This window comes from Saimiri boliviensis, chromosome 21 (assembly GCF_048565385.1).
Source record: "Saimiri boliviensis isolate mSaiBol1 chromosome 21, mSaiBol1.pri, whole genome shotgun sequence".
Taxonomy (NCBI): domain Eukaryota; kingdom Metazoa; phylum Chordata; class Mammalia; order Primates; family Cebidae; genus Saimiri; species Saimiri boliviensis.
In genome coordinates, this window is record NC_133469.1 from 10,295,033 (window position 1) to 10,319,734 (window position 24,702).

A 24,702-nucleotide genomic window follows, 5' to 3' on the forward strand; every position below is an offset into this window, starting at 1 on the left:
ATCCAGGCCAACATGGTGTAACCTTATCTCTACTAAAAGTACAAAAATTAGCTGGGTGTGGTAGCGCGTGCCTGTAATCCCAGCTACTTGGGAGGCTGAGTCAGGAGAATCACTTGAACCAGGGAATCGGAGGTTGCAGTGAGCCAAGATCTTGCCATTGAACTCCAGCCTGGTGACAGAGCGAGACTCCGTTTAAAAAAAGAAAAAAAGATTAGTGAATGGGATTTATGTAATTACAGCCATTGATTGGGCAGGAGAAAATTAGGCAGAGGTCCTTAGTTTATTAGACTCAAAATGTCCTCTGTCATATGCAAGGCTGTGTTGGGAAAAGTAAGGTACAGAGGTATTTGCGGTTTTCCTTTCAATTTGCTTAATATGAGGCAAATAAAAGACTCCAGAATCCTGTTTTCATATATTCCAAGAACAACTTAGTGATATGCCTCATATAAAAGGGAAACATTTTCAAAAAGCTGTCCAGCTAGTTTCAGAAGTTTGAAAATCATCTCCGTTTTGCCTCAGGCTGTGGTGATCAATTAAAAACACAGCAGAAAGAGAAGTGGGGCCATCTATGTCAACAACTCACAAAGTTGCTTATCTTCTCAGAGTCTTGGGAGGAAACCATGGCAACTGATACAAGGCTATTCCGATAAAAAATTTTCTAATTCTGTAAACAAAGGCAGAAGGCAAAAAACAGAACTTGTGCTATACAGCTGTCTTCAAGCAAGATACACATGAACCATGACTGTACATGTGCTCGTCCATCTGCATGCACTCCCTGGACATGTGGACACATGGACCATGGCCCACACTTGGCCAAGCTTACCTGTTCTGGTAACTGTAGTAAGTGGCATCACGAGGTATTGTGCATAACTGTTTGCCATAGCAACACAGTGTCTGTGGAGAGAACTCCAACTGCAAAAGAAACCATTTGTTAAAAAGCACAGAGGCCTTAAGGACAAACTATAATAGTAAGTATGGCAATTCAGATACAAAAGTCAGTGGTGTCTTAGTTCTCATTTACATTCATTATAATGGGCTAATTCAGTTTCTGAAAATCATTCTCAGTTTACTTCTACATTATTTCAAAATGCTGAGGTAGGCTTAGCAGTCATATCCTTCCATCACTTTTATCAAAGAACCCAACAGGAATAGCTGGGCAGGGTCGCGCTTGCCTGCAGTGCTCAGGAAGCCAAGGTGAAAAGACTGCATGAGCCCAAGAGTTACAGACCAGCATAGGAAGCACAGCAAGACCCCAATCTTAGTTTAAAAACAAAAAACCAATAATGTGAAGTGATATGTATTGAAAAGCCAACAGACGCTGAGGAATCTGCTCCTACAAATGAACAGAAGAATGCCTCTACTCCAGATGAGCTCAGTCTGTTGATTCAGCATTTAATTGCAACTTTTTCCATACAATTGACCCCTGTGAAAAAATGCCTTTAAAGAAATTCTATTTCATATTAAGAGCTATTACTACCATGGCACACATTAAGAGAAAGACTGTGTTAGCTGGGAGAGGTGGCTCATGCCTATAGTCCCAGTTGCTCAGGAGGCTGAGGTGGGAGAACTGCTTGAGCCCAGGAGGTTGAGAATGCAGTGAGCTATGACTTCACGACTGCACTCTAGCCTGGGAGACAGAGTAAGACCGTCTCGAATGAATGAATGAATGAATAAGCAAGCCATGTCAAAGCCAGAAATCAGATTATTCTCTTACCATAGTCATCACTACATTATTCTAGGTATCCTCAAAAAGTTACAAATTTGAAACACATTTCTTACCTTTCTGCCACAACAGTATCCAAGGCTTTGCATCACTGGGTCAATTTCCTGTTCAAAGACCTCAGATAGTTTGGAGCAGTATTTGTATACCCGTGATGTTTTCCGGTTATATAACCAGGCATTATTGAACATAAGCCAAATATCATCAACATATTGCCAGGGCTCCTGATACTGTCCAGTGTCTAACTTCCTCTTAATTGTAGAAAGATCCATAGGGCTCTTCACAATATCAAAGTAATCCTAGAAAGAAGACAAGTGACATCAAACATTAGTCAAGTCTAACTATATTTATGGGAGATGGAGTATCATCCATTATCATTGTTAATCTTTGAGGCAGTATTTTAGTTTCTGACTTGTCTATATTTCCCGAAGGGGTGACTATGTCCGATACTTCTTTAAATCATCAGTCTACAGAAATACTAACCTACTCAAAGGGCAGAAAAACAGAACTACTATGGACTTTCTAGACATCAGCTGACAGTTTACTGAAACTATTCCAGGTACTTTAATAAAGTACATGTCAGATCAGTAAAGTCAAAGACATTTAAAATTTTAGTACTAGAAGAGGTGTACAATTAGGAAACTAAGCCTACAGAACTTAAAAGTGTTCCATGGGAAATCACAGCAAGATACAGGAGGAGAAAATTCCTAAAACCTTTTGCCTCTGGAAGCACTTGACTTTTTTTTTTTTTTTTTTTTTAAGACAGAGTTTCGCTCTTGTCACCCAAGCTGGAGTGCAATGGCACGATCTTGGCTCACTGCAACCTCTGCCTCTTGGGTTCAAGCAATTCTCGTGCCTCAGCCTCCCGAGCAGCTGGGACTACAGGTGCATGCCACCATGCCCAGCTAATTTTTTTTTTTTTTTTTTTTTTTGAGACGGAGTTTTCGCTCTTGTTACCCAGGCTGGAGTGCAATGGCGCGATCTTGACTCACCGCAACCTCCGCCTCCTGGGTTCAGGCAATTCTCCTGCCTCAGCCTCCTGAGTAGCTGGGATTACAGGCACGTGCCACCATGCCCAGCTAATTTTTTGTATTTTTAGTATAGACGGGGTTTCACCATGTTGATCAGGATGGTCTCGATCTCTCGACCTCGTGATCCACCCGCCTCGGTCTCCCAAAGTGCTGGGATTACAGGCTTGAGCCACCGCGCCCGGCTAACTTTTGTATTTTTAGTAGAGATGGGGTTTCATCACGTTGACCAGGATGCAGGATGGTCTCGATCTATTAACCTCATGATCCACCCGCCTCGGCCTCCCAAAGTGCTGGGATTATAGGCGTGAGCCACCACGCCCAGCCTAGCACTTTTGAGACAGAGTCTCCATCTGTTGTCCAGGCTGGAGTGCAGTGGCGCGATCTTGGCTCACTGCAACCTCTGCCTCCCAAGTTCAAGCAATTCTCCTCCCTGAGCCTCCCAAGTAGCTGGGATTACAGGCGTGTGCCACCACACCCAGCTAATTTTTGTATTTTTAGTAGAGATGGGGTTTCACTATGTTTGGCCAGGCTGGTCTCAAACTCCTGACCTCAAGTGATCCACTTGAGGCCTTGGCCTCCTAAAGTGATGGGATTACAGGCATGAGCCACAAGGCCTGGTCCAGTAACCGTTTAAAACCCCCAAATGACATCTGCCAGCAGCCTAGCATGTGGAGGCAACTTTAAAAACAAAGATAACTGGGGTCCATTTTTCTGCTATGATCTATTGGCTCTTAAAATTACAAAAATAAATAAACTATACTACCCAGGAATTCTACTCCTGGGTAAATATCAAAGAGAAATAAAAACATAAATCCACACAAACTTGTACACCAATATTCACTGTAGTACTATCTTAAGTCAAAAAGTGTAAACCATCTAAATGTCTACCAACTAATCAATGGGTAAAGAAAATGTGTATAATGGAATATTATTGGCTATAAATAGGTATGAGGTACTGATTCATGCTACAACATGGATGAACCTTGAAAACATGCTAAGGGAAAGTTCTGGCACAAAGAATCACATATTGTATGTTTAATTTAATTAAGTGTATAGAACAGAAAAATCAAGAGACAGAATGCAGTTTGGTGATGGTCTAGGATTGGGGTGCTACGGGAGAAAATGGTGAGTGTACCATTAAATCCTGTTAATGGTACAGGATTTTTTTGAATGATGAAAATAAAAGTCTCATGCACAACTCTGTGAATATACTAAGAATCACTGAATTAGGCCAGGCCTGGTGGTTCATGCCTATAATTTCAGCACTCTTGAGAGTCTGAGGTGGGCTGATTGCTTGAGTCCAGGAGTTCAAGACCAGCTTGGGCAAAATGGTGAAACTTCATCTGTACTAAAAAATGCACAGAACTAGCCAGCTGAGGTGGCATATGCCTGTAGTCCCAGCTACTCAGGAGGCTAAAGTGGGAGAATCATCTGAGCCCGAGAGGTAGAGGTAGTAGTGAGCCAAGATTGAGCCACAGCACTGCAGCCTGGGCAACCAGATTAAGACTGTCTCCAAAAAAAAAAAAAAAAAAAAAATCACTGAATTACGCATTTGAAATGAGTGGCTATACTATTTGGAATGTGAATTATCTCTCAATAAAGCTGTTATCAAATTAAAAAACAAAATCAGAAGTACCACCAGATACTTACAGGGATTCCTAAAAGCTGAGGGTCCACAGGCTGACGAAAAGGAAGGGATTCTGGATCCTGACGGTAAAGTGCCTCCAATGTTGGCATTAATGCCTGTCGTAGTTCTTCTGGTTTGAAAACTTTGGGGAAAAAAGTGTATCTGAAATTAGTAATCAATTAATCAAAAGAACTTTTAAAAGAGGTTTTAGAGGTTGAAGCTCTAAAAGCATCTCAAGAATCAAGTAACACAAAAATAACTACTCTGTCCCCATGGAAATATCACCAAGGGCTTAATTACTGATTCTAAGCGCTGCTCTGCTTCAGGCAGCTCCTAAAAAGTGTGCCTTATCACCTTTAAACACCCTTCACCCTCAGCTTAACTTTTCAGTCACAAATTCAGCGAAGACAGATTTGGTCAATTAGAAACAGAATCCAAAGACTTCTAAAAATTTATGAAGAGACTTTGCTAAGTAAGAGTCCACGGGGCCAGGAATGGTGGCTTGTGTCTATAATCCCAGCACTATGGCAGGCTGAGGTTGGCGGATCACTTTGAGGACAGGAGTTTCAGCCTGGCCAACATGGTGAAATCTTGTCTCTACTAAAAATACAAAAACAATATAGTTAAATGTGATCGCACGCTAGTCTCAACTACTCAGGAGGCTGAGGCAAGAGAACTGTTTGAATTCGAGGCAGATGTTGCAGTGAGCTGAGATTGCGCCACTACACTCCAGCCAGGGAAACAGAGTGAGACCTCATCTCCAAAAAAAAGAAAAAAAATAAATGAGACAATGTGGGTACTTAGCACACAGGAGGTAAATGATAAAAGAGGTAATGCTATTATTATTGCTAGTCTTTCCTGTATTTTAGTCAAGGCTATTTACAAACATTTCTCTTTTGAGAAAGATAATTGTTTTTTTTTTTTTGAGACGAAGTCTCACTCTGTTGCTCAGACTGGAATGTGGTGGTGCGATCTTGGCTCACTGCAACCTCCGCCTCCCAGGTTCAAATGATTCTCGTGCATCAGTCTCCTGCATAGCTGGGATTACAGGCACGTGCCACCACACCTGGCTAATTTTTGTAATTTTGGTAGAGACAGAGTTTCACCACGTTGGTCAGACTGGTCTCCAACTCCTGACCTCAAAGTGATCTGCCCACCTCAGCCTCCCAAAGTGCTGGGATTACAGGTGCGAGCCACTGTGCCTGGCCAAAGCGAAAATTTTTAGAGGGTGCTAACCAAGGAACTCTGAGGAAAAGAGGGGAATGACTAACTCAATGGTTGCTGCAAGTGAATATAACTTTAAAAAAAAAAAAAAAAGGAAAAAATATTATTAACAATGAAGACACCAGGCCCAGGGCTTCAAGGATAATGAATTCACATTAATGGCAACTTCTGAGGCCCAAGAGGCATGACCGCAATTCTGCCTTGGGTCTTTGGTTTCTTTAGCTACTTCTAAAACCAACAGCCTAAGAGACTCAACTCTTTTTCTTTGACTGTCCTGGAGCTGGAGATGACTGGGTAGCTGAAGTACTTGACTGGTCTTCCTCCTCTTTTATTTCAGTTTTTGATTCAGTGCCTCTCTCTTCTGTTTCTGTAGGTTCCACTTTACAGTCATCTACTTTAGACTAAAAGAAAAGGTAAAGGTTTTTAGTATTCCAAAAATATCTACTTGAGAATCAATAAGATCACTATCATTCATTACATCATTTACTCTATCCTATGGATGTAATCTCATCACCCTTTCTCATGCCATGAGATGTAATAATTATCAAAATATTCTGCAGTATTTTTAAAAAATTGGGTTCCCAGACTGAGGTCCTAACCACATCAAATAGTAACTACCCTACTCTCACCTCTGTAATATCCTCCGGCTGAGTATCTGCTGGTTCTGGTTGATCCACCTCCATTTTAGTCTCCATTTTCACTTCCTGGGAAAGTTGCTTCTCAGGAATGGCCTGAGAATTCACTTCTGTGCTACTAGTAGATGGAGGGTTTGATACCTGTCCTTCAATGCTTACAGCTGGCTGGGAAAGCTAGGCAGAAAAAAAGGGGAGTGGGTGAGACACATACACACAGTTTGCGAGTGATACAATCTGAGTGTAAGGTAAGCAACAGGACAGCAGAATTAAATACATTTCTTGTCTTATATTCATCTATGGTGCCTTCATTTGCTCTGCTCATTTCAATTCCTTTAATTACGCTTAAGAACAGGAGAATTAAGACTTGTAAATACTGGCTGGCTGGGTGTACATCCAACAGCCAGCAACTATTTCACTGATAACTATCATTCTCTGGCCGTGTGCGGGTTTCAAAGATGTCTGCTTCAGAGGAACTCACATTTATACAAAAATGGGATGAAAGAAAATAACAAAACCGGCTATCTTTTTTGTTTTTACCTTCTCATTACATTAAGTTTCAAACATACAGAAAAAGAGAATAAATATAGTGATGTCCCAGAGTGGCTGTTTTGAATCACTAGATTTTAATGAGGTAACGGGCAATCCCTATCATCTTCCTAAGTCTTGTTATAAGAAACCTCCTAATGAGAAGTCAGTATTTTCTGGAACTACCCTTAATTTTATAAAGAATAAAATCAATCAGATCTACTGGTTCCTCCTTCTGTTCTTCCTTGTCTATCAGAGGCCACAATGAACCAGCCATCCATCAACTACAGTATTTTATAAAATGGCTGCGAAACATGGGACTTCTCAGTTCAAACTACTGAGAACTAATATATTATTATCGATATCAAAGTAGAAGCTGCTAAACCCTTAACAAAAAGAGTTCTATTAATAAGGACTTGACTATTATATGAGAATTTGGATTTTTATTATATGCATAACCAACTTCTCACAAGTGAGCTATAGGTTGTTCTGGGTCTGTAATTCTCTCTTTAATTTTGGATAGGGCCACAGGGACTCATAAATCTGCTATTTTTTTTTTTAATGACAGGGTGGGTTTTGCTGTCCCTTAGGCTGGAGTGCAGTGGGTGCCATCTTGATCACGGCAACCTCCAACGCCTACCAGGTTTAAGTTGTTCTCCTGCCTTAGTCCCCCAAGCAGCTGGGATTATAGGCACTCGCTAACACATCTGGCTAAATTTTGTATTTTTTTGTAGAGACGGGGTTTCACCATGTTGGCCAGGCTGGTCTTGAACTCCTGACTTCAAGTGATCTGCCTGTTGCGGCCTCCCAAAGTGCTGGGGTTACAGGTGTAATCTACCATGCCTGTCCAACTCTAGAATTTTAAAATTCAGTCTCTTAAGTTTTACAGCTCAAACTGTTTGGAAAAAATTATTTAAATAATATGTCACATTTATATACTGCACTAAATAATATACTAAATAAGGAAGAGGACTGTATCCCCCTTGTCATACCTCTTTACATACCTTCAACCTCAGAGTACAACATGAAACATAATGGTCAAAGTCAGATCTAAATAAAATCTTTATGCTCCTGCTACAATAGGTCCTATCACAGGAAAGCAAAACGGGATAAGAAAGTCCCTAATGAAAAAGAGATTACATTCTACTTGTGGAGAAAACAGTAAGTGATAAAATAAAAGAGATTAATATAAATGGCCCAGAAGTAATATAATACTACAGTGCAATTCTAATGAGTCTGCCTAAATCCAAATCTCTACTTACTGGAGTTGAAGGCTGTGGAGGAAGCAGCGGTGCTGTTGGGGTAGGAACAGAGGCTGCTGTGCTCTGCTGTGAGCGAGGCTGCTGCTGGGACTGGTCAGCTGAAGGAGCAGCAGGAAGTGAAGACTGCACTTGTGGGGTAAGTTGTGTTGGTGGTGGTGTAGGTGTCTGCCTTGGAGGGGGATGTAAGGCCTGGGACTGTGGCCCAGATGGCATGGCAGGAGGCGTAGGAACAGGGGCTGGAATTGCTGTTGCTGGTGGCTGCTGCGCCCCTATGCTTGGGGGAGTATGGTGGGGGGTAGGGGTACGACTAGGTACAGGCGAGGGGGAATTCTGATGCAGAGCTGGTTGAGGAAGCTGGGGACAATGAATGTGGCTCCCCTGAGACCCTGGAGGCATTATAGGAGAGTTCACTGGGCAGGAAGAACTAGACATTTGTGCCTGTTAAAAAACATAACAAGATAGCAATTCAAAACAGAAGGAAATATTTACACAGGCATGTTACATGCATTTAGGACACAAACTGATTAAACAAACAGTAGCAATGTGTCTATTTCATAATGTGTAAAAACCCTATTACTGGGGATATATCTTTGGACAGCGCAATCAATAGAGTACTTAACTAAAGAGACTTCAAACCATTCAGCAGAATGGCCTTAGCCACTGCAGAAAAATGGCAGAATTGAGTGCATAGTGCTCTAGAGCCTCCCTATGCTCTCTTTAGCCACAGTTCCTTCGATGCTCTAGTAAATTCTAAGATTTTACTTTAAAAATGTTCACTACAGGCCAGGCGCGGTGCCTCAAGCCTGTAATCCCAGCACTTTGGGAGGCCGAGGCGGGTGGATCACGAGGTTGAGAGATCGAGATCATCCTGGTCAACATGGTGAAACCCCGTCTCTACTAAAAATACAAAAAACTAGCTGGGCATGGTGGTGTGTGCCTGTAATCCCAGCTACTCAGGAGGCTGAGACAGGAGAATTGCCTGAACCCAGGAGGCGGAGGTTGCGGTGAGCCGAGATCGCGCCACTGCACTCCAGCCTGGGTAACAAGAGTGAAACTCCGTCTCAAAAAAAAAAAAAAAAGTTCACTACAAAAAAAATTAAAACCATCCATTTAAATTATTTTCTAATTTGTAACAACACCATTGCTATGTCACAGAATAATCTCTTCATGTTCTGAATGCCCTAAGTCCACAACTATTATTTTTTAAAGAATCATCTGTTTTCAGCCATTATTTACTGCCACTCTCTCCTATAAAAACCTAAGTCAAGAGAAGTTTCAAGAATTGAAAATAAGAAAAAAAAAAAAAAATCCACTTATAAGACATACTTGAGACACTGGAGCTTGACCGCTGGACGGAGCCAAAGGCATATTTGTTACATTCATTCCCTGTGATGGGAACTGAGTCTGGGGAAGGAACTGGCTCTGGCTGGAAGGCTGCTGCATACGAGGCCCATAGCCCATAGGCTGCAAAAAACCACAGAGCACCAAACTATTCATTCTACTATAATTGAAATCATCAAATGCTCCTAACGTCAGGCTTATTAAGCAGAGAAAAGTCAAAGACAGGAGTATAGGTGAAAAGGGCTGGAGAGGAATAGCAAGAAAGTTGTGGAACAACTGACTCTTGTGCCAAGATAAACGGGAATAGCCTCACAGCTTACCTAGGTCTATTCTCAAGAAATAGTAAGGATGGGACAAACACACATTCTCTTGGTATACAAATATACCTAGCACTCTAACAGGGATAGCAGGTAACTTTCTTTGCATGCTCTAAGTGAGGAGAATGAATCACAATTTCATGAGCTCATGTCAGTGATGTAGTAATAGCACAAATTCTAAGACCCACAATATGTAAAAACAAATAAAATCTTATAAATTGTGGCACAATCGGTAGCATTCACAATCCACAAATGCTCTAGGATTGTTACACTTCTAAAATAACCCTACATGAATCCAGGCCTTAAAGAAAGAAATCTGTAGTACCAAAGGCTAGCCAAAACCTTCGTAAGCTAACAACATCTGTCTTACAGGTTGAAATGAAGGACAGAACGCCTTGTTGAAAACGGCAGATTAGCGAGAAGTAGTAATGCTCAGGAACTCCTCAAAGGCTGAAGAATCAGAGGCACTAGCTAACGCTAAAGGGTAGCAGGAGGGTTGGGGTCAGTGTGAAGAGACGGACTGGTTAAGAGTTCGCCTAAGGAGCAGGAGATGCCTAGTCTTTCTTCTCTGGCCTCAAGAACCAGTCAAACACACCATCACCCTTGCAAAAGACAGACAGTTCTCTGCCTGGAGAAGGGAAGACAGACATCAGGGAAGAGAACTGACTGTGAAAATGCATGCAGGCCACTAAACATTGAGACTCCAGGGATAAGGGCCTGGCTGTTTTTATTTTTTGGTCAGCTTTCTAGTAGGGCTAAATACATTAAAATTACAGAAGAATTACAGAAAAACTATGAGTTATGGTCTGTTTAAATGACTGTGAGAATTTACAAAGCAGGAACAAACAGGATTTTCAAAATACCAGGTAAAGACCAAAGAGATTAACCCAAAGATGGCAAACTAACCGGGTTGAGAGCTCCAGGCTGAGCCAACTGTCCATGGTGCTGAAGAGGAGGGGTTTGCCGGGGTACAATAGAGGGCTGGGCCATGCTCATCTGGCCAAATTGATTCAAACCTGTGAATATGTACAAAATATTAGATCTGAATGCCTTTGTGAAACTGAAGAATAAAAGAATTCTTAATGTCTGATTATTCTATAACATTTTATCAGGGCTAATAAACCTGCTTTCAATCTTCCATGTATAAATAAATCTGTCTCATTTGCAGCAGTTGTATACAGGCATTAACTAACAAGATCTCCTAACTAAATTTTACAATCTACAAATGTACTTTTCTTTTTTTTTTTTTTTGAGACAGAGTCTCGCTCTGTTGCCCAGGCTGGAGTGCAGTGGCATGACCTCAGTTCACTGCAATCTCCACCTCCTGGGATCAAGAGATACTCCTGCCTCAGTCTCCCAAGTAGATGGGATTACAGGCCTGAGCCACCATACTTGGCTAATTTTTGTATTTTCAGTAGAGACAGGGTTTTGCCACATTGGCCAGGCTGGTCTTGAACTTTGACCTCAGGTGATACACCAGCCTCAGCCTCCCAAAGTGCTGGGATTACAGGTATAAGCCACCTTGCCCAACCTGCACTTGTTTTTTAATGGATGCTTCATCATTTAATGTCACCTGCCCGGTGATCTGCCAGCCAACCTCCTATTCCTCTATGGGCTCAAACTCCAAGGAGTTTTTTGAATTTCTCAAGCAGGTTATCACGACACTTGCTGTTGACATAAAGTGGGTATCCAGATAGCGGGTATTATCGTGCAGTACACCAGGGATTCTTTTAAAATAATTTTTTTTCACTATTTACCAGACTGTGGAGTTATCCGAGGGATCATCTGGTTTGGCACACTGCCACGGATCATAGTTGGATCAGGCAGAGGACCATCTAGAGTAAAAAAGAGAAATAAAGAAGTATCTTTGCACCATCTGCCCTTAAACAACCAAACAAAAGCTCACTGTTCACACAAATCCCACAAATATATTTAATAATACCTTTAAAAATTGGGTATGAATCACAAAATAAAGCTCTGAACTAGACAGAAACTTGAAGAAAATGTTATTTCTGGAATACAGAAAAATGTGTCCTGGTGGATTTGTTGGTATTCCTTTATGAGTCTGGGTGCTTTTTACGTTGACAGAAAAATAATGTAAAACATTTTTAAAAACTGAAGCTATTATAGGCCAGGCACAGTGGCTTACGCCTGTAATCCTGGCACTTTGGAGGCTGAGGTGGGTGCAACACTTGAGGTCAGTAGCTCAAAACCAGCCTGGCCAACATGGTGAAATACTGTCTGGCCAAAATGGTGAAATCCAGTCTCTACTAAAAACACAAAAATATTAGCCAAGTGTGGTGGCGGGCACCTGTAATCCCAGCTACTCAGGAGGCTGAGGCAGCAGAATCACTTGAACCCAGAAGGCAGACGTTGCAGTGAGCTCAGATCGTGCCACTGCAATCTAGCCTGGGCAACAGAGCGAGACTCTGTCTCAAAAAAAAAAAAAAAAAAATGAAGCTATTATACCATTTAATATGCTATTGTTTAACAAAGTGAGTCTGGCATGCCACAGAGTGTCTCCATGAATAGTAGCTATGAATCATGTCTAATGGTGGCCAAATTTGATTATGTAGCATAGTGATGTTTTTATGTATACAAACTCACTGTGAACATTGATTTTAAATAACATGCGTATTATAACACACTATACGTCTCGTACCTCTAAAATACAAAAATAGAAGTAATTCTTTTTTGTTTTGTTTCTCAAGTGATGTTCCTGACTTATCCTCCCGAATAGCTGGGACTACAGGCACATGCTCCCATGCCTGGCTAATTTTTGTATTTTTTGTAGAGATGGAGTTTCAAGATATTGCCCAGGCCGGTCCTGAACTCCTGAGCTCAAGTGATCCACAGCCTCAGCCTCCCAAAGTGCTGGGATTAATAAGCGTGGGTCACCATACCCGACCCCTTTTATGCTTCTATTATTTTCTATGTATTAGGTTAAGGTAAGAATCTCATTTTACAAAATGTCAGATTTAGTACAAGCTAAAGGTCAACAATTAAGGCTGATATTCAGTTCCATTACCTTTTATTCCTGCTTTCATCGGTACCATACTGTTTTGACTCTGACATTAGAATACAATTTAATATTTCACAGACTTTAGACTTGGCTCAAATTTCACCCAGAACTTAATTTTACCCAAACCAAGTATCTTATGTATGTCTACTTGTTTTTATATCTTTAGTTACTACTCAAGTTCAAATCATGTACTGAAACAGTCTCAACTGTAATCCTGACTCTCATTCCTGAAAATGTGTTCTCCTAACTACTCAAAAAATCTGTTTTTCCTTACTATTGGGCCTCCATGTATACTATTTCCTCTGCCAGAAATGTTGCTCTTCCCAACTTTTTACACATCTTGGCCCAATTACAAAACAGTATCTGGCACACTTAATAATGAAATTAATAAATGAGGCTGCTAATGGCAATTGGAAATCATTTATTACTTCAATAAATGAAGGAGATGAACTTCTCAATCTACCTATAATTTACTGATGTTATGAGGGTTACTACCTGCTGGCTCAGTTGGGCACTTATAGGTCATTAGCATTTCCTAACTCATCAAAGGCAGGTTTTTCTTATCAAAGCCACAGCAATTAAACAGCCCGTATCATTCCTGAAAATGGTGTGCCTGCTCTGTATTTCACTACTTTTGATTCTACCAGTAAGTCAATGATTGAATAAGACAATGTATCATAGTCTTGGCTATCTGGTTAATTCACCAGGTCAACAATGATGATATAACCAGAAACTGAAGCTGCCAATATGTAATTTTAAATGATGCTTCTAGGCTGGGTGGTGGCGGCTCACACCTGTAATCTCAGTACTTTGGGAAGCCAAGGTAAGGGGGTGGAGGAAGATCACTTGAGGCCGGGAGTTCCAGACCAGCCTGGCCAACATGTTGAAACCAGTTTCTATGAAAAATACAAAAATTAGCCAGCCATGGTGGCATGTGCCTGTAATCCCAACTACTCAGAAGGCCAAGGTGGGAGAACTGCTTGAACCTGGGAGGCAGAGGCTGCAGTGATACTAGATCCTGTCACTGCACTCCAGTCTGGGACACAAAGTACATCTCTGTCTCAAAAAAAAAAAAAAAAAAAAAGAGAGCTCCTAGCCTTAGAATATTTATGTCAATTAGAAAGTGTGACACTGTAACATGATATTATGTGTGTTACAGAGTGTAAGCCTCTATGGGGGTCCTGAACCTGGTCAACCTACAAACATCTACTGGCTACTTACAACACAAGCCAGTCTCAGAGAAATCTGTGAATATCTGTAGGCTGTCACTTTCTAGGTGTCACCATTAGAGAACTCTACTTTGGGCTCTAAAACAATGCCAGATTATCAAGGTATGCTAAGTACCATGCCCAGACATCTTAAATATACTGTTCTGCTTCTGTTTTTTACTGTAAGTTATTTTCTTTGCAAAGGCAAATCGTTAAAAACTCTAGAATAGTTACACAAGCTTATAGAAATTACTAAGTTTGGATAGAAGCTGTTTGTTTATCCATTTCTCTCAAATGTAAGTATAACAAAAAATACTTACTAGAAGTCATTCCTGGTTGCGGCTGTCCCATGTTAGGCCCTGGATTCATGGAAACTGGAACCATGCCTGCAGCATTTGGTAGCATGTTCTGTTTCTGTAGTCTAGTCCTTCGTTTTTCTTCTAGTTCTTTCTGGATCTTATAGATTTTCTCAGCTAGAAGGTGGTAGTATTCCGCCTTTTGAATTGTTGGAGTAAAATAAGGGAGATGAGGAAAAAGGAACTACCACCAGATAACAGGAAAAATAAACTGAGAACAGATATATTAGTTTCTTTTTTTTTTTTCTGAGATGGAGTTTTGCTCTTGTTACCCAGGCTGGAGTGCACTGGCGCGATCTCGGCTCACCGCAACCTCCGCCTCCTGGGTTCAAGCAATTCTCCTGCCTCAGCCTCCTGAGTAGCTGGGATTACAGGCATGTGCCACCATGCCCGGCTAATTTTTTTTTTTTGTATTTTTAGTGGAGACAGGGTTTCACCATGTTGACCAGTATGGTCTCGATCTCTCGTCCTCGTGATCTACCTGCCTCGGCCTCCCAAAGTGCTGGGATTACAGGCTTGAGCCACCGTGCCCGGCCTAGTTTCATTTTTTACGCTGCATTCAGAAGTGGTACCAATTTAGAAAACGTTCAACTTATGTAGAGACACTAAACTACCATGAACGATACTAAGTTACTTTTCATATTCTAGTGAAAAGTTAACAGAGATGGTACAGCTCAGCACCACCACCACCCCTTTTTTGGGGAGAGACACGGTCTCTCTCTGTTGCCAGTGGCACAATCATGGATCACTGTAGCTTGAGGTGATTCCCTCACCTCAGCCTTTTGACTAGCTGTGACTACAGGCACGTGCCATCATACCCGGCTAATTTCTTGTATTTTTTGTAGAGATCGGGTTTTGCCACGTTGCCTGCGCTTGTCTCCAACTCCTAGGCTCAATGATCCACCTACCTAAGACTTTCAAACTGCTGGGATTACAGGCACCGAGCCACAGTGCTCGGCCAACTCAACACATTTACTTGATAAGACAACCAAATGAAGTGCCACATGCGTGCACTGTTATTAGGAGGAAAAAAATAAAATTCTTGATGACATACATTTAAGAAATTGCTTTGTTATCCTAACTGTGCTTGATGACAATAAGATGGGAGAGCTAGAGCGTGTACCCCGACTCAAGGACAAGTACTACTTGCATATGCTAAAGAGGAATAAACTGGCCAGGCAACGTGGCTCACGCCTGTAATCCCAGCACTTTGGGAGGCTGAGGTGGGTGGATCACCTGAGGTCGGGAGTTCAAGACCAGCCTGTCCACATGAAGAAACCCTGTCTCTACAAAAAAAAAAAAAAAAAAAAAAAAAAAAAAGTTGGGTGTGGTGGCGCATGCCTGTAATCCTAACTACTTGGGAGGTGGAGGTTGCGGTGAGCTGGGATCGCGCCACTGCACTCCAGCCTGGGCAAGAAGACTGAAACTCCATCTCAAAACAAAAAACAAACACAAACAGGAACAAATAACCACAACAGGCCCAATCTTGGCTATTAATAGAAAACAAACAAACAAGAAAACCAGATGCTCACTCGATTGTTTGCAGATTCATACATGTCCCCTTCGACTTTCCGAGCATATGCAACTAGGTTTTCCATCCGTCTGTCTTTTAAAGCAGCAGGATCCGGTGTAGGAAATATGGCTTGGACGCTGGAAAAAGAAAATCCCACCACTGTAATATCATGTCAGCTTTTAATTCAGTTTTTTTTCCCCCTGATTTTTATACACTGAACACATAGAGGAAAAAATAATGGCAAGGAGAGACATATTCAAATATAATAGCTAGTGAAATCAAACTGTCCTTTAGTGACAAATAAAATAATTTCTCTCTATATTTCCAATCACAATACAGAAAACGACTCCCCCAAAAATACTCTTTGGTCCCTGCTACTCTAGACGTAAAGCAAAATATTACTTTGAGCTACATACTAAAGAAAGTGAGCAAAACGAACCTTGTCATAGTATCAAGGAGCAAAAGCCTCTTTCACAGTTCCTTCTACTCTTCTAAGTTTATTATTCATCTTATTGAAATAAAACTTAATAACCAACCACTCTAAAATGTTAAAACATCAAAAACTCGAAGTGCTCTGACAAAGGCTTATAAAAAAACAAACAAAAAACCAAAAACCTGAAGTGGAGGGAGCAGAAATGCATGATTCTGCTAGATTCAGTTTTCCACTTTCTAGCAATTCCCTAACAAAATGTTTTGCATTAGTATTTCTTATGATTGATGAATGTGATCTTTAGGCACTAATTTTATTTGTACATCTCATAGTCATAGGACTTGAAGAAACCAGATCAAGATATAAATGGATGAGCCGGGCGCGGTGGCTCAAGCCTGTAATCCCAGCACTTTGGGAGGCCGAGGCGGGTGGATCACGAGGTCAAGAGATCGAGACCAGCCTGGTCAACATGGTGAAACCCCGTCTCTACTAAAAATACTAAAAATTAGCTGGGCATGGTGGCGTGTGCCTGTAATCCCAGCTACTCAGGAGGCTGAGGCAGGAGAATTGCCTGAACCCAGGAGGCGGAGGTTGCGGTGAGCTGAGATCACACCATTGCACTCCAGCCTGGGTAACAAGAGCGAAACTCAGTCTCCAAAAAAAAAAAAAAAAACCAAGATATAAATGGATGTTCAGAAGAATACTAAGTTGGTAGAAAACTTGGGCATATATAATAAACTTTTAATGTAAAGTCAAATGATCAATCCCAAATAATCATTTCTGCCCATTAAATAAAAGTTCATGAATAGTTTGTCACAAAATAAGAGACTCGTTATTCCTTACTAAAGCAATAATTTCATTCCACTTATGGATGGAGTTCTTTCCTTGTCAAATTCCATTACTCAGTGCTATTACTTAAGAATTTCTGGGCTGGGCGCAATTGCTCATACCTGTAATCCCAGCACTCTGGGAGGCCAAGGCGGGCAGATCACAAGGTCAGGAGATCAAGCCCATCCTGGCTAACATGGTGAACCCCCGTCTGTATTAAAATACAAAAAACTAGCCAGGCATGGTGACGGGCACCTGTAGTCCCAGATAGTCAGGAGGCTGTGGCAAAAGAATCTCCTGAATCCAGGAGGCGGAGGTTGCAGTGAGCCGAGATATCGTGCCACTGCACTCCAGCCTGGAGCCTGGGCAACAAAGGCAGAACTCCGTCTCAAAACAAAACAAAAAAAAAAAAAAAAAAAAAAAAATTCTGGCTGGTGAAAGTGGCTTACACCTGTAACCCCAGCACTTTGGGAGGCCAAGGCAGGTGAATCACCTCAGGCCAGGAGTTTTTTTTTTTTTTTTTTTTGAAATGGAGATTTGCTCTTGTTACCCAGGCTGGAGTGCAACAGCACGATCTTGGCTCACCGCAACCTCCGCCTCCTGGGTTCAGGCAATTCTCCTGCCTCAGCCTCCTAAGTAGCTGGGATTACAGGCACGCACCACCATGCCCAGCTAATTTTTTTGTATTTTTAGTAGAGACGGGGTTTCACCATATTGACCAGGATGGTCTCGATCTCTTGACCTCGTGATCCACCCGCCTCGGCCTCCCAAAGTGTTGGGATTACAGGCTTGAGCCACTGTGCCCGGCGAGGCCAGGAGTTTGAGACCAACCTGGCCAACATGGCAAAACCCCATCTCTACTAAAAATACAAAAATCAGCCGGGTGAGGTGGCACTCACCTGTAACCCCAGCTACTGGGGAGGCTGAGACAAAAAAATCACTTGAACCCAGAGGATGGAGGTTGCAGTGAGCCAAGATCGTGCCACTGCACTCCAGCCAGGGCAACAGAGCAACACTCTACTTAAAAAAAAAAAAAAAAAAAAAAAAATCCCAAATTATTAGCAAGCATGAGTTTCTCTGGGAAAAGGAAAAAAAAAAAAAAGAATTCCAAAATGAAACATATGATTGATAATCTGATGTAACATAAAAACAAATTAAAACATGATGCTAAATAGTTCCCCAATCAATTAAAAAATATGGATACAGTCAAGAATACCCTGCTATTAAGTGGAACTGAAATGAAAAGACTCCAAGAAAAAAATACAGCATGGTGTTTGAACGGTAAACTCTGTCACCAGTGAGGTCCAAGCTCAACCTTTTTGTGATGCTGAGCACATTTCATTTCCCTGCTCTGTATGCCTTCCCTTCCTTCATCTGACAAGAACTTTTTAGATTAAGATGGTGTTTGTGAGGGGACAGTGCATGAAATATACCAACTTCTCAAAAAATAAACTGCCATGTGCACATCTGAAGGACGAAAAGACCAGAGAGACAACCCTATCAGATTCAACTTTTCAACATAATAAAAGCTTCACTAGGCTGGGCGCCGTGGCTCACACCTGTAATTCTGGCACTTTGGGAGGCCAAGGTGGGTGGGTCACTTGAGGTCAGGAGTTCGTGACCAGCCTGGCCTACATGGTGAAATCCCATCTCTACTAAAAATACAAAAATTAGCCAGGTATGGTGGCGCATGCCTGTAGTCCCAGCTACCCAAGAGGCAGAGGTGGGACAATCACTGGAATCCAGGAGGCAGAGTCTGCAGTGAGCTGGAATTCAGCCACGGCATTCCAGCCTAGGCAACAGAGTGAGACTCTGTCTCAATAAAAAAACTTTACAAGGAGTAACAGAAAAGGATGTTACCACCACAATATTTTAATGAGCTGAGGCCTAGTTTTTCTTACAAGTTTTGCAAAGGCAATGACTAAAAACAAATTTTTAATTAATATGTTAATTAACGGCACTAGATAGAACAGTCCACACACTATTAAAGCTGAAAGACTATAGATGGTGAGAAAGGTTGAGAAGGAAAAAAGCAGCAGCAGCAAGAATTCCACAAGAGTAGAAGTATTAACATCATTGGCCAGGCTACAGAAAAACTGCTAATATTCCTTTGGTAGTTAAATGCCTGGGAGATTGATAGCATGTTAGCATGACATCTATGAATGAGACATGTCCACAATCTTACTTACAGTTTGTGAACAAGATGATTTCGAAGATCCTGAGTAATATCTTCATGCCACTGTTTTCGAATTCCAGTAGTGGATGGTTGAGCTGCTGTTGGCATAGGACCCAGGGAGGCCACACTGGCATTTTCACTCATCATTGGGCTTCAAAAAGGGGTCACCAAATAGTTTTAGTGAAGAAGGGTAGGAGAAAGAAGACCTCATTTAATTCAAGCTGACTGATTACTGTAATGGGACCAATACACTAAGTCATGTTTATTTGCATTAAGGAGATGGGCAGGGAGAACTATGTGACTAGACTGACTTTAAAGTGTGCATGTTCATACCGGTGTGAGGTAGTTTTATTTCTTTCTTTGGGGGACAGAATGAGGTCCTAACACAAGATAACGTAAGACTTAATCTGGGTTTTGTTATGCCTTTTTTTTTTTGGACACACAATCTTGTTCTGTTGCCCAGGCTGGAGTGCAGTGGCGCAATCTCACCTCACTGTAACCTCTGCCTCCCAGGTTCAGGCAATTCTTGTGCCTTAGCCTCCCAAGCGGCTTGGATTACAGGCATGCATCACCATGCCCAGCTAATATTTTTTGTATTTTGTTTTTGAGATGGGACTCTGGCTCTGTCGTGCAGGCTGGAGTATAGTGGGGCAATTCCAGCTCACTGCAACTTCCACTTCCTGGATTCTTGCAATTCTCCTGCCTCAGCCTCCCGAGTTGCTGGGATTATAGGCACCTGCCACCATGTCCAGCTAATTTTTCTATTTTAGCAGAGCCGGGGTTTGACCATGTTGGCTAGGCTGGTCTCAAACTTCTCACCTAAAGTAATCCACCTGCCTCAGCCTCCCAAAATGCTGGAATTACAGGCATGAGCCACTGGGCCTGGCCATTTTTTGTACAGAGTCTCATCCTGTTGCTCAGGCAGGAGTGCAGTGGCGTGATCTTGACTAACTGCAACCTCTGCGTCCCGGGTTCAAGTGATTCTCCTGCCTCAGCATCCTGAGTAGCTGGGATTAGAGGTGTGTACCACCACACCAGGCAAATTTTTGTATTTTAAGCAGAGACAAGATTTCACCATTTTGTCCAGGCTGGTCTTGAACTCCTAAGGTCAAGCGATCTACCTGCCTCAGCCTCCCAAAGTGCTGGGATTACAGGTGAGCTGCCATGCCCGGTCCAGATTAAGTTTTCTAAGTCTTGTGTTATTAGACTAAGCTGCCATTTTAACACAGCTCATCTCAGGGAATCCTTTGGATAATGGACTAATTCTTTTTTTTTTTAAAGAAAAACATTATTATTTTTTAAGACAGAGTCTCACTGTCACTCAGACTGGGGTGCAGTGGTGTAATCACCACTCACCACAGCCTTGACCTCCCAAGCTCAAGTGCACACCACCACACCTAGCTACCTTTTTAGTATTTTCTTGTAGGGAAGAGGTCTTGACATATTGCCCATGCTGGTGGACTAATTCTTAACATCAGGATAAGGCAAACTCATTCTAATAGAGCTGTAACCTTGTCAACATCCTGCTATATTAGGGATGGTCTAGGCTACTCTAGATAATCAATACAATTTCGAATAAGACTGCAGAAGGAAGAAAGAATGGACTTAAACATCTGTCTGTATTCAAGGACATCCACAAACCTGGGAACTAAGTTAAAAACTCAAACAAGGAGTTGTTAACCAGTATTTGTAATGTGACCCAGTGTATGAACCATGACGACTTACTTTTGAGAATTTATAGCTGAATGCAACATTGAGTCAGAAAGAAGACTCGGCGTTTGAACTCCTACACCTCCATTTACTCCCATAGGACTAGCACCTAAGACAAAACGAAATAACAAAAAACAGAAATAAATCCAACAGCCACCATACAATAAACACCATGAAGTCAACAAATGACAAATCAGAAAAAATATTAGCAGCACATACAATAAATAATTGGCAATATAAAGGCTGATCTGAAGTACCACCCAACAGTAAATTATAAAAAATGAAATACAGTAACTTTAAAAAAAAAGCAAATATGCACAACACTTACAGTTAAACTTAAAACATATTTTCATGTATGAAATTCTCAAAGCTTTTAGAAGTTGGTTTTCTAAATCAAGTGTTGAGAGTGATGTGTGGAAATACACATTTTCAACCAAAATGCACAGATGTATAAACTGATAATCTCTTGGAAGAGCTATTTGGCAAGTAAAAACATTCATGCATATATTCTTAGAATTTCCACTTTTGATGTCTTACAGTTACATATGTATAGAAGGAGCAAAGAATCCTATACATGCAGATGCTTCCATAAGCAATAAAAATGCATGTAGGGATATAGGAACCTAAGTATAGTGATCCTTACAGAGAGACACACACACAAAGCAGTATGCAGGTGAAACAAAAACATTTTATCGATATTCCAACACTCCTTCAAAATGGCTTGAATAGCTCTAATGTGCATACATTACTTTTTCAATTAACACCTTTAATGAATACCCAATTTCTTTCTTTTTGAAAATAGAGATGGGGCTGGGCTTGGTGGCTCACACCTATAATCCCAGCACTTTGGGAGACTGAGGTGGGTGGTTCATGAGGTCGGAAGTTTGAGATCAGCCTGACCAACAAGGTGAAACCCCATCTCTACTAAAAATACAAAAATTACCTGGGTGTGGTGGCAGGTACCTGTAACCCCAGCTACTCAGGAGGCTGAGGCAGGAGAATCACTTGAACCCCCCAGGAGGTGGGGTTGCAGTGAGCCAGGACTGTGCCCACTACACTCCAGCCTGGGTGACAGAACAAGACTTTGTCTCAAAAAACAAAAAAAAGAGATGAAGGCTGGGTACAGTTGCTAACGCCTATAATCCCAGCCCTTTGGGAGGCTGAGTAGGGCAGATTATGAGGTCAGGAGTTCGAGACCAGCCTGGCCAACACAGTGAATCCCCGTCTCTCCTAAAAATATAAAAATTAGCTGGGTGTGATGGAACATGCCTGTGGTCCCAGCTACACAGGAGGCTGAGGCTGGAGAATCGCCTGAACCTGGGAGGAAGAGGGTGCAGTGAGCCAAGACCATGCCATTGCACTGACAGAGTGAGACTCCACTTCAAAAAATAAAGAGAGATGGGGCTACTCACTATGTTGCCCAGGCTGGTCTCAAACGCCTATGCTCAAGCAATCCTCCTGTTTTGGCCTCCCAGTGTGTTGGGATTACGGGCATAAGCCACCACGCCTGGCTGTATATTCTATTGCTTTAAACACTAAAAACATCTTAAGTGACTGGAGAGATAAACCAAACAAACAAAAAAAAACAAACAAAAAAGAAAAACTAAACACATTCAAACCCATGTTGTTCAACGTTAAAAAAATCACTAAACCAACGGCAACACTCACATCAAACCAACTTTTCATGTAGTTAAAAGACTTTTGATACAGTTCTATTAATACACCCCCTCAAGTTATTCTTAGTTAAAAACAAAACTTCCCACTAAAATGAAAATAACTGGCTCAATTTACAAATCATTTTTAATGAAGAGAAATGCTTCTGCCTTCATTCATCATGCTCCCTAAATGCTTAGGATGAACTTTCCTTCATTGCTTTGCTTTTGAGACAAAGTCTCACTCTGTCACCCAGGTTGGAATGCAGGCACATGATGACAACAGCATCCTGAAACTCCTGGGTTCAAGTAATCCTCCCACTTTGGCCTCCCATGAGTTACTGTGATAGGCATGAGTTACTGTGCCTGGACAAAATTTTCCTTCTAACATTATCAGGCTAGTTCTCTGAAATTTAGCTGTTACAAGTCGTCTTTTCCAACTAGAACTATTTCCAACTAGAACACATCATTATGTGTTACTGTAAAAATCTTGTGTGAAAATCACATTTGTAGATAAATTATATCTAATACAAATTTGTTTACTGCAATGAAATGAAAGACTGATTACACTGTACATGAATTTGCTTATCTTAGTGACATCTGCTGATATATAAAAACACAACAACACATTCTCTCCAAAGTCTCCAGGTCTAGAGGTTCTTGTTCACAAAGACAATTATTACTACAAAGATATTATTAACTGAAGAAATTTAAATTAAAAAAAAAAAAAAAAAGGAAACTCGAATAATCTTTTTTTTTTTGAGACGCAGTTTCGCTCTTGTTACCCAGGCTGGAGTACAATGGCGCGATCTCGGCTCACTGCAACCTCCGCCTCCTGGGTTCAGGCAATTCTCCTGCCTCAGCCTCCTGAGTAGCTGGGATTACAGGCACATGCCACCATGCCCAGCTAATTTTTTTTGTATTTTTAGTAGAGACGGGGTTTCACCATGTTGACCAGGATGGTCTGAATAATCTTAAACCTAATTCTAAAATAAAAAGACAACCAAGAAATGGGGAAAAGAATATCCCCCAAAACTATCATTCAAATAATTCTGTGTATATAAGAAGTACATAGGTAGATAATACATGGAAAGGAAAAGAGCTATAATAGGAACTACACATAGAAGTTTGAAAAATAAAAGGGAACTACTCAATTACAATAATAAAATTTTAGGCCAGGGGAAAACAACCACCTAAGGTCAACATCCTAAAAATTAAGGAAGAAGGCAAGGCACATTCTGCACAACACAGAATGGGAGAGAAAAAAGCAATGCTGAGTCCAAGACAAAAGATATAAAACAAGAGGGGAAAATATGATCATCTCCAGGTCCAACTTTCCATTACCCCTGTACATATTCTTCAATACAGAAGAGGTGAAAGGAGGCCTGAAAAGGCAGGATTGCTCCTCATTCCATTTCTTAGTCCTGCTTAAAAACTGGTCACTCAATAATTATTTTACAAGTCAGCACTGACGAAATCCTGTCTCTATAAAACACATAAAAATTAGCCAGGTGTGGTGGTGCACATGTGTGGTCCCAGCTACTTGAGAGGATGAGGTGGGAGAATGGCTTGAGACAAGGAGGCAGAGGTAGCAGTAAGCCAAGATCGCGCTACTGCATTCCAGCCTGGGTGACAAAGCAAGATCCAGTCAGTCTCAGTCTCAGTCTCTTTTTCTCTTTCTCTCTCACACACACACGTTTCTAGTTATCCAAAATTTATCTAAGAAAACTTATCTAAGTTCCCGATTAGGTAAAAATCAAGAAAACATCCTCTTTGAAAATGCTGCTTTCAAGAATGAAATCAGAAAAAAAGAAAAAAAAAGAATGAAATAAACGGACCAAGTAATAAACAATAACAACAGGGCAGGAATGAAGAATATAAGTAATATTAAAGTAGAAATGGTCTGGTAATACGCATTAGCATGACTATCTAAAATAGTCATAGCTGGGCTGGACGTGGTGGTTCAAGCCTATAATCCCAGCACTTTGGGAGGCAGGGGCCTGTGGATCACCAGAGGTCAGGTTGGTTCAAGGCCAGCCTGGCCAATATGGAGAAACCCTGTCTCTACAAAAAAAAAATAGTGATAATAATAAAAAATAAATTAGCTGGGGATGGTGGCGGGCAC

General features: G+C 41.4%; 1 protein-coding gene across 1 annotated transcript in view; it reads right to left on the reverse strand.

Annotated features, from left to right (window-relative positions):
• Nucleotides 1–24,702, reverse strand: part of EP300 (EP300 lysine acetyltransferase) — a 92,095-nt gene that overhangs the window by 19,579 nt on the left and 47,814 nt on the right. Inside the window, exons 7-19 of the mRNA XM_003932837.3 lie at nucleotides 20,941–21,034; nucleotides 19,229–19,366; nucleotides 15,801–15,918; nucleotides 14,233–14,407; nucleotides 11,440–11,517; nucleotides 10,589–10,698; nucleotides 9,351–9,488; nucleotides 8,025–8,462; nucleotides 6,232–6,411; nucleotides 5,859–6,003; nucleotides 4,402–4,520; nucleotides 1,780–2,019; nucleotides 824–912 (exon numbers count right to left, since the gene is read on the reverse strand). Of these exons, the coding sequence (XP_003932886.1) occupies nucleotides 824–912; nucleotides 1,780–2,019; nucleotides 4,402–4,520; nucleotides 5,859–6,003; nucleotides 6,232–6,411; nucleotides 8,025–8,462; nucleotides 9,351–9,488; nucleotides 10,589–10,698; nucleotides 11,440–11,517; nucleotides 14,233–14,407; nucleotides 15,801–15,918; nucleotides 19,229–19,366; nucleotides 20,941–21,034 (2,062 nt within the window). The remainder of the gene's footprint in view (nucleotides 1–823; nucleotides 913–1,779; nucleotides 2,020–4,401; nucleotides 4,521–5,858; nucleotides 6,004–6,231; nucleotides 6,412–8,024; nucleotides 8,463–9,350; nucleotides 9,489–10,588; nucleotides 10,699–11,439; nucleotides 11,518–14,232; nucleotides 14,408–15,800; nucleotides 15,919–19,228; nucleotides 19,367–20,940; nucleotides 21,035–24,702) is intronic.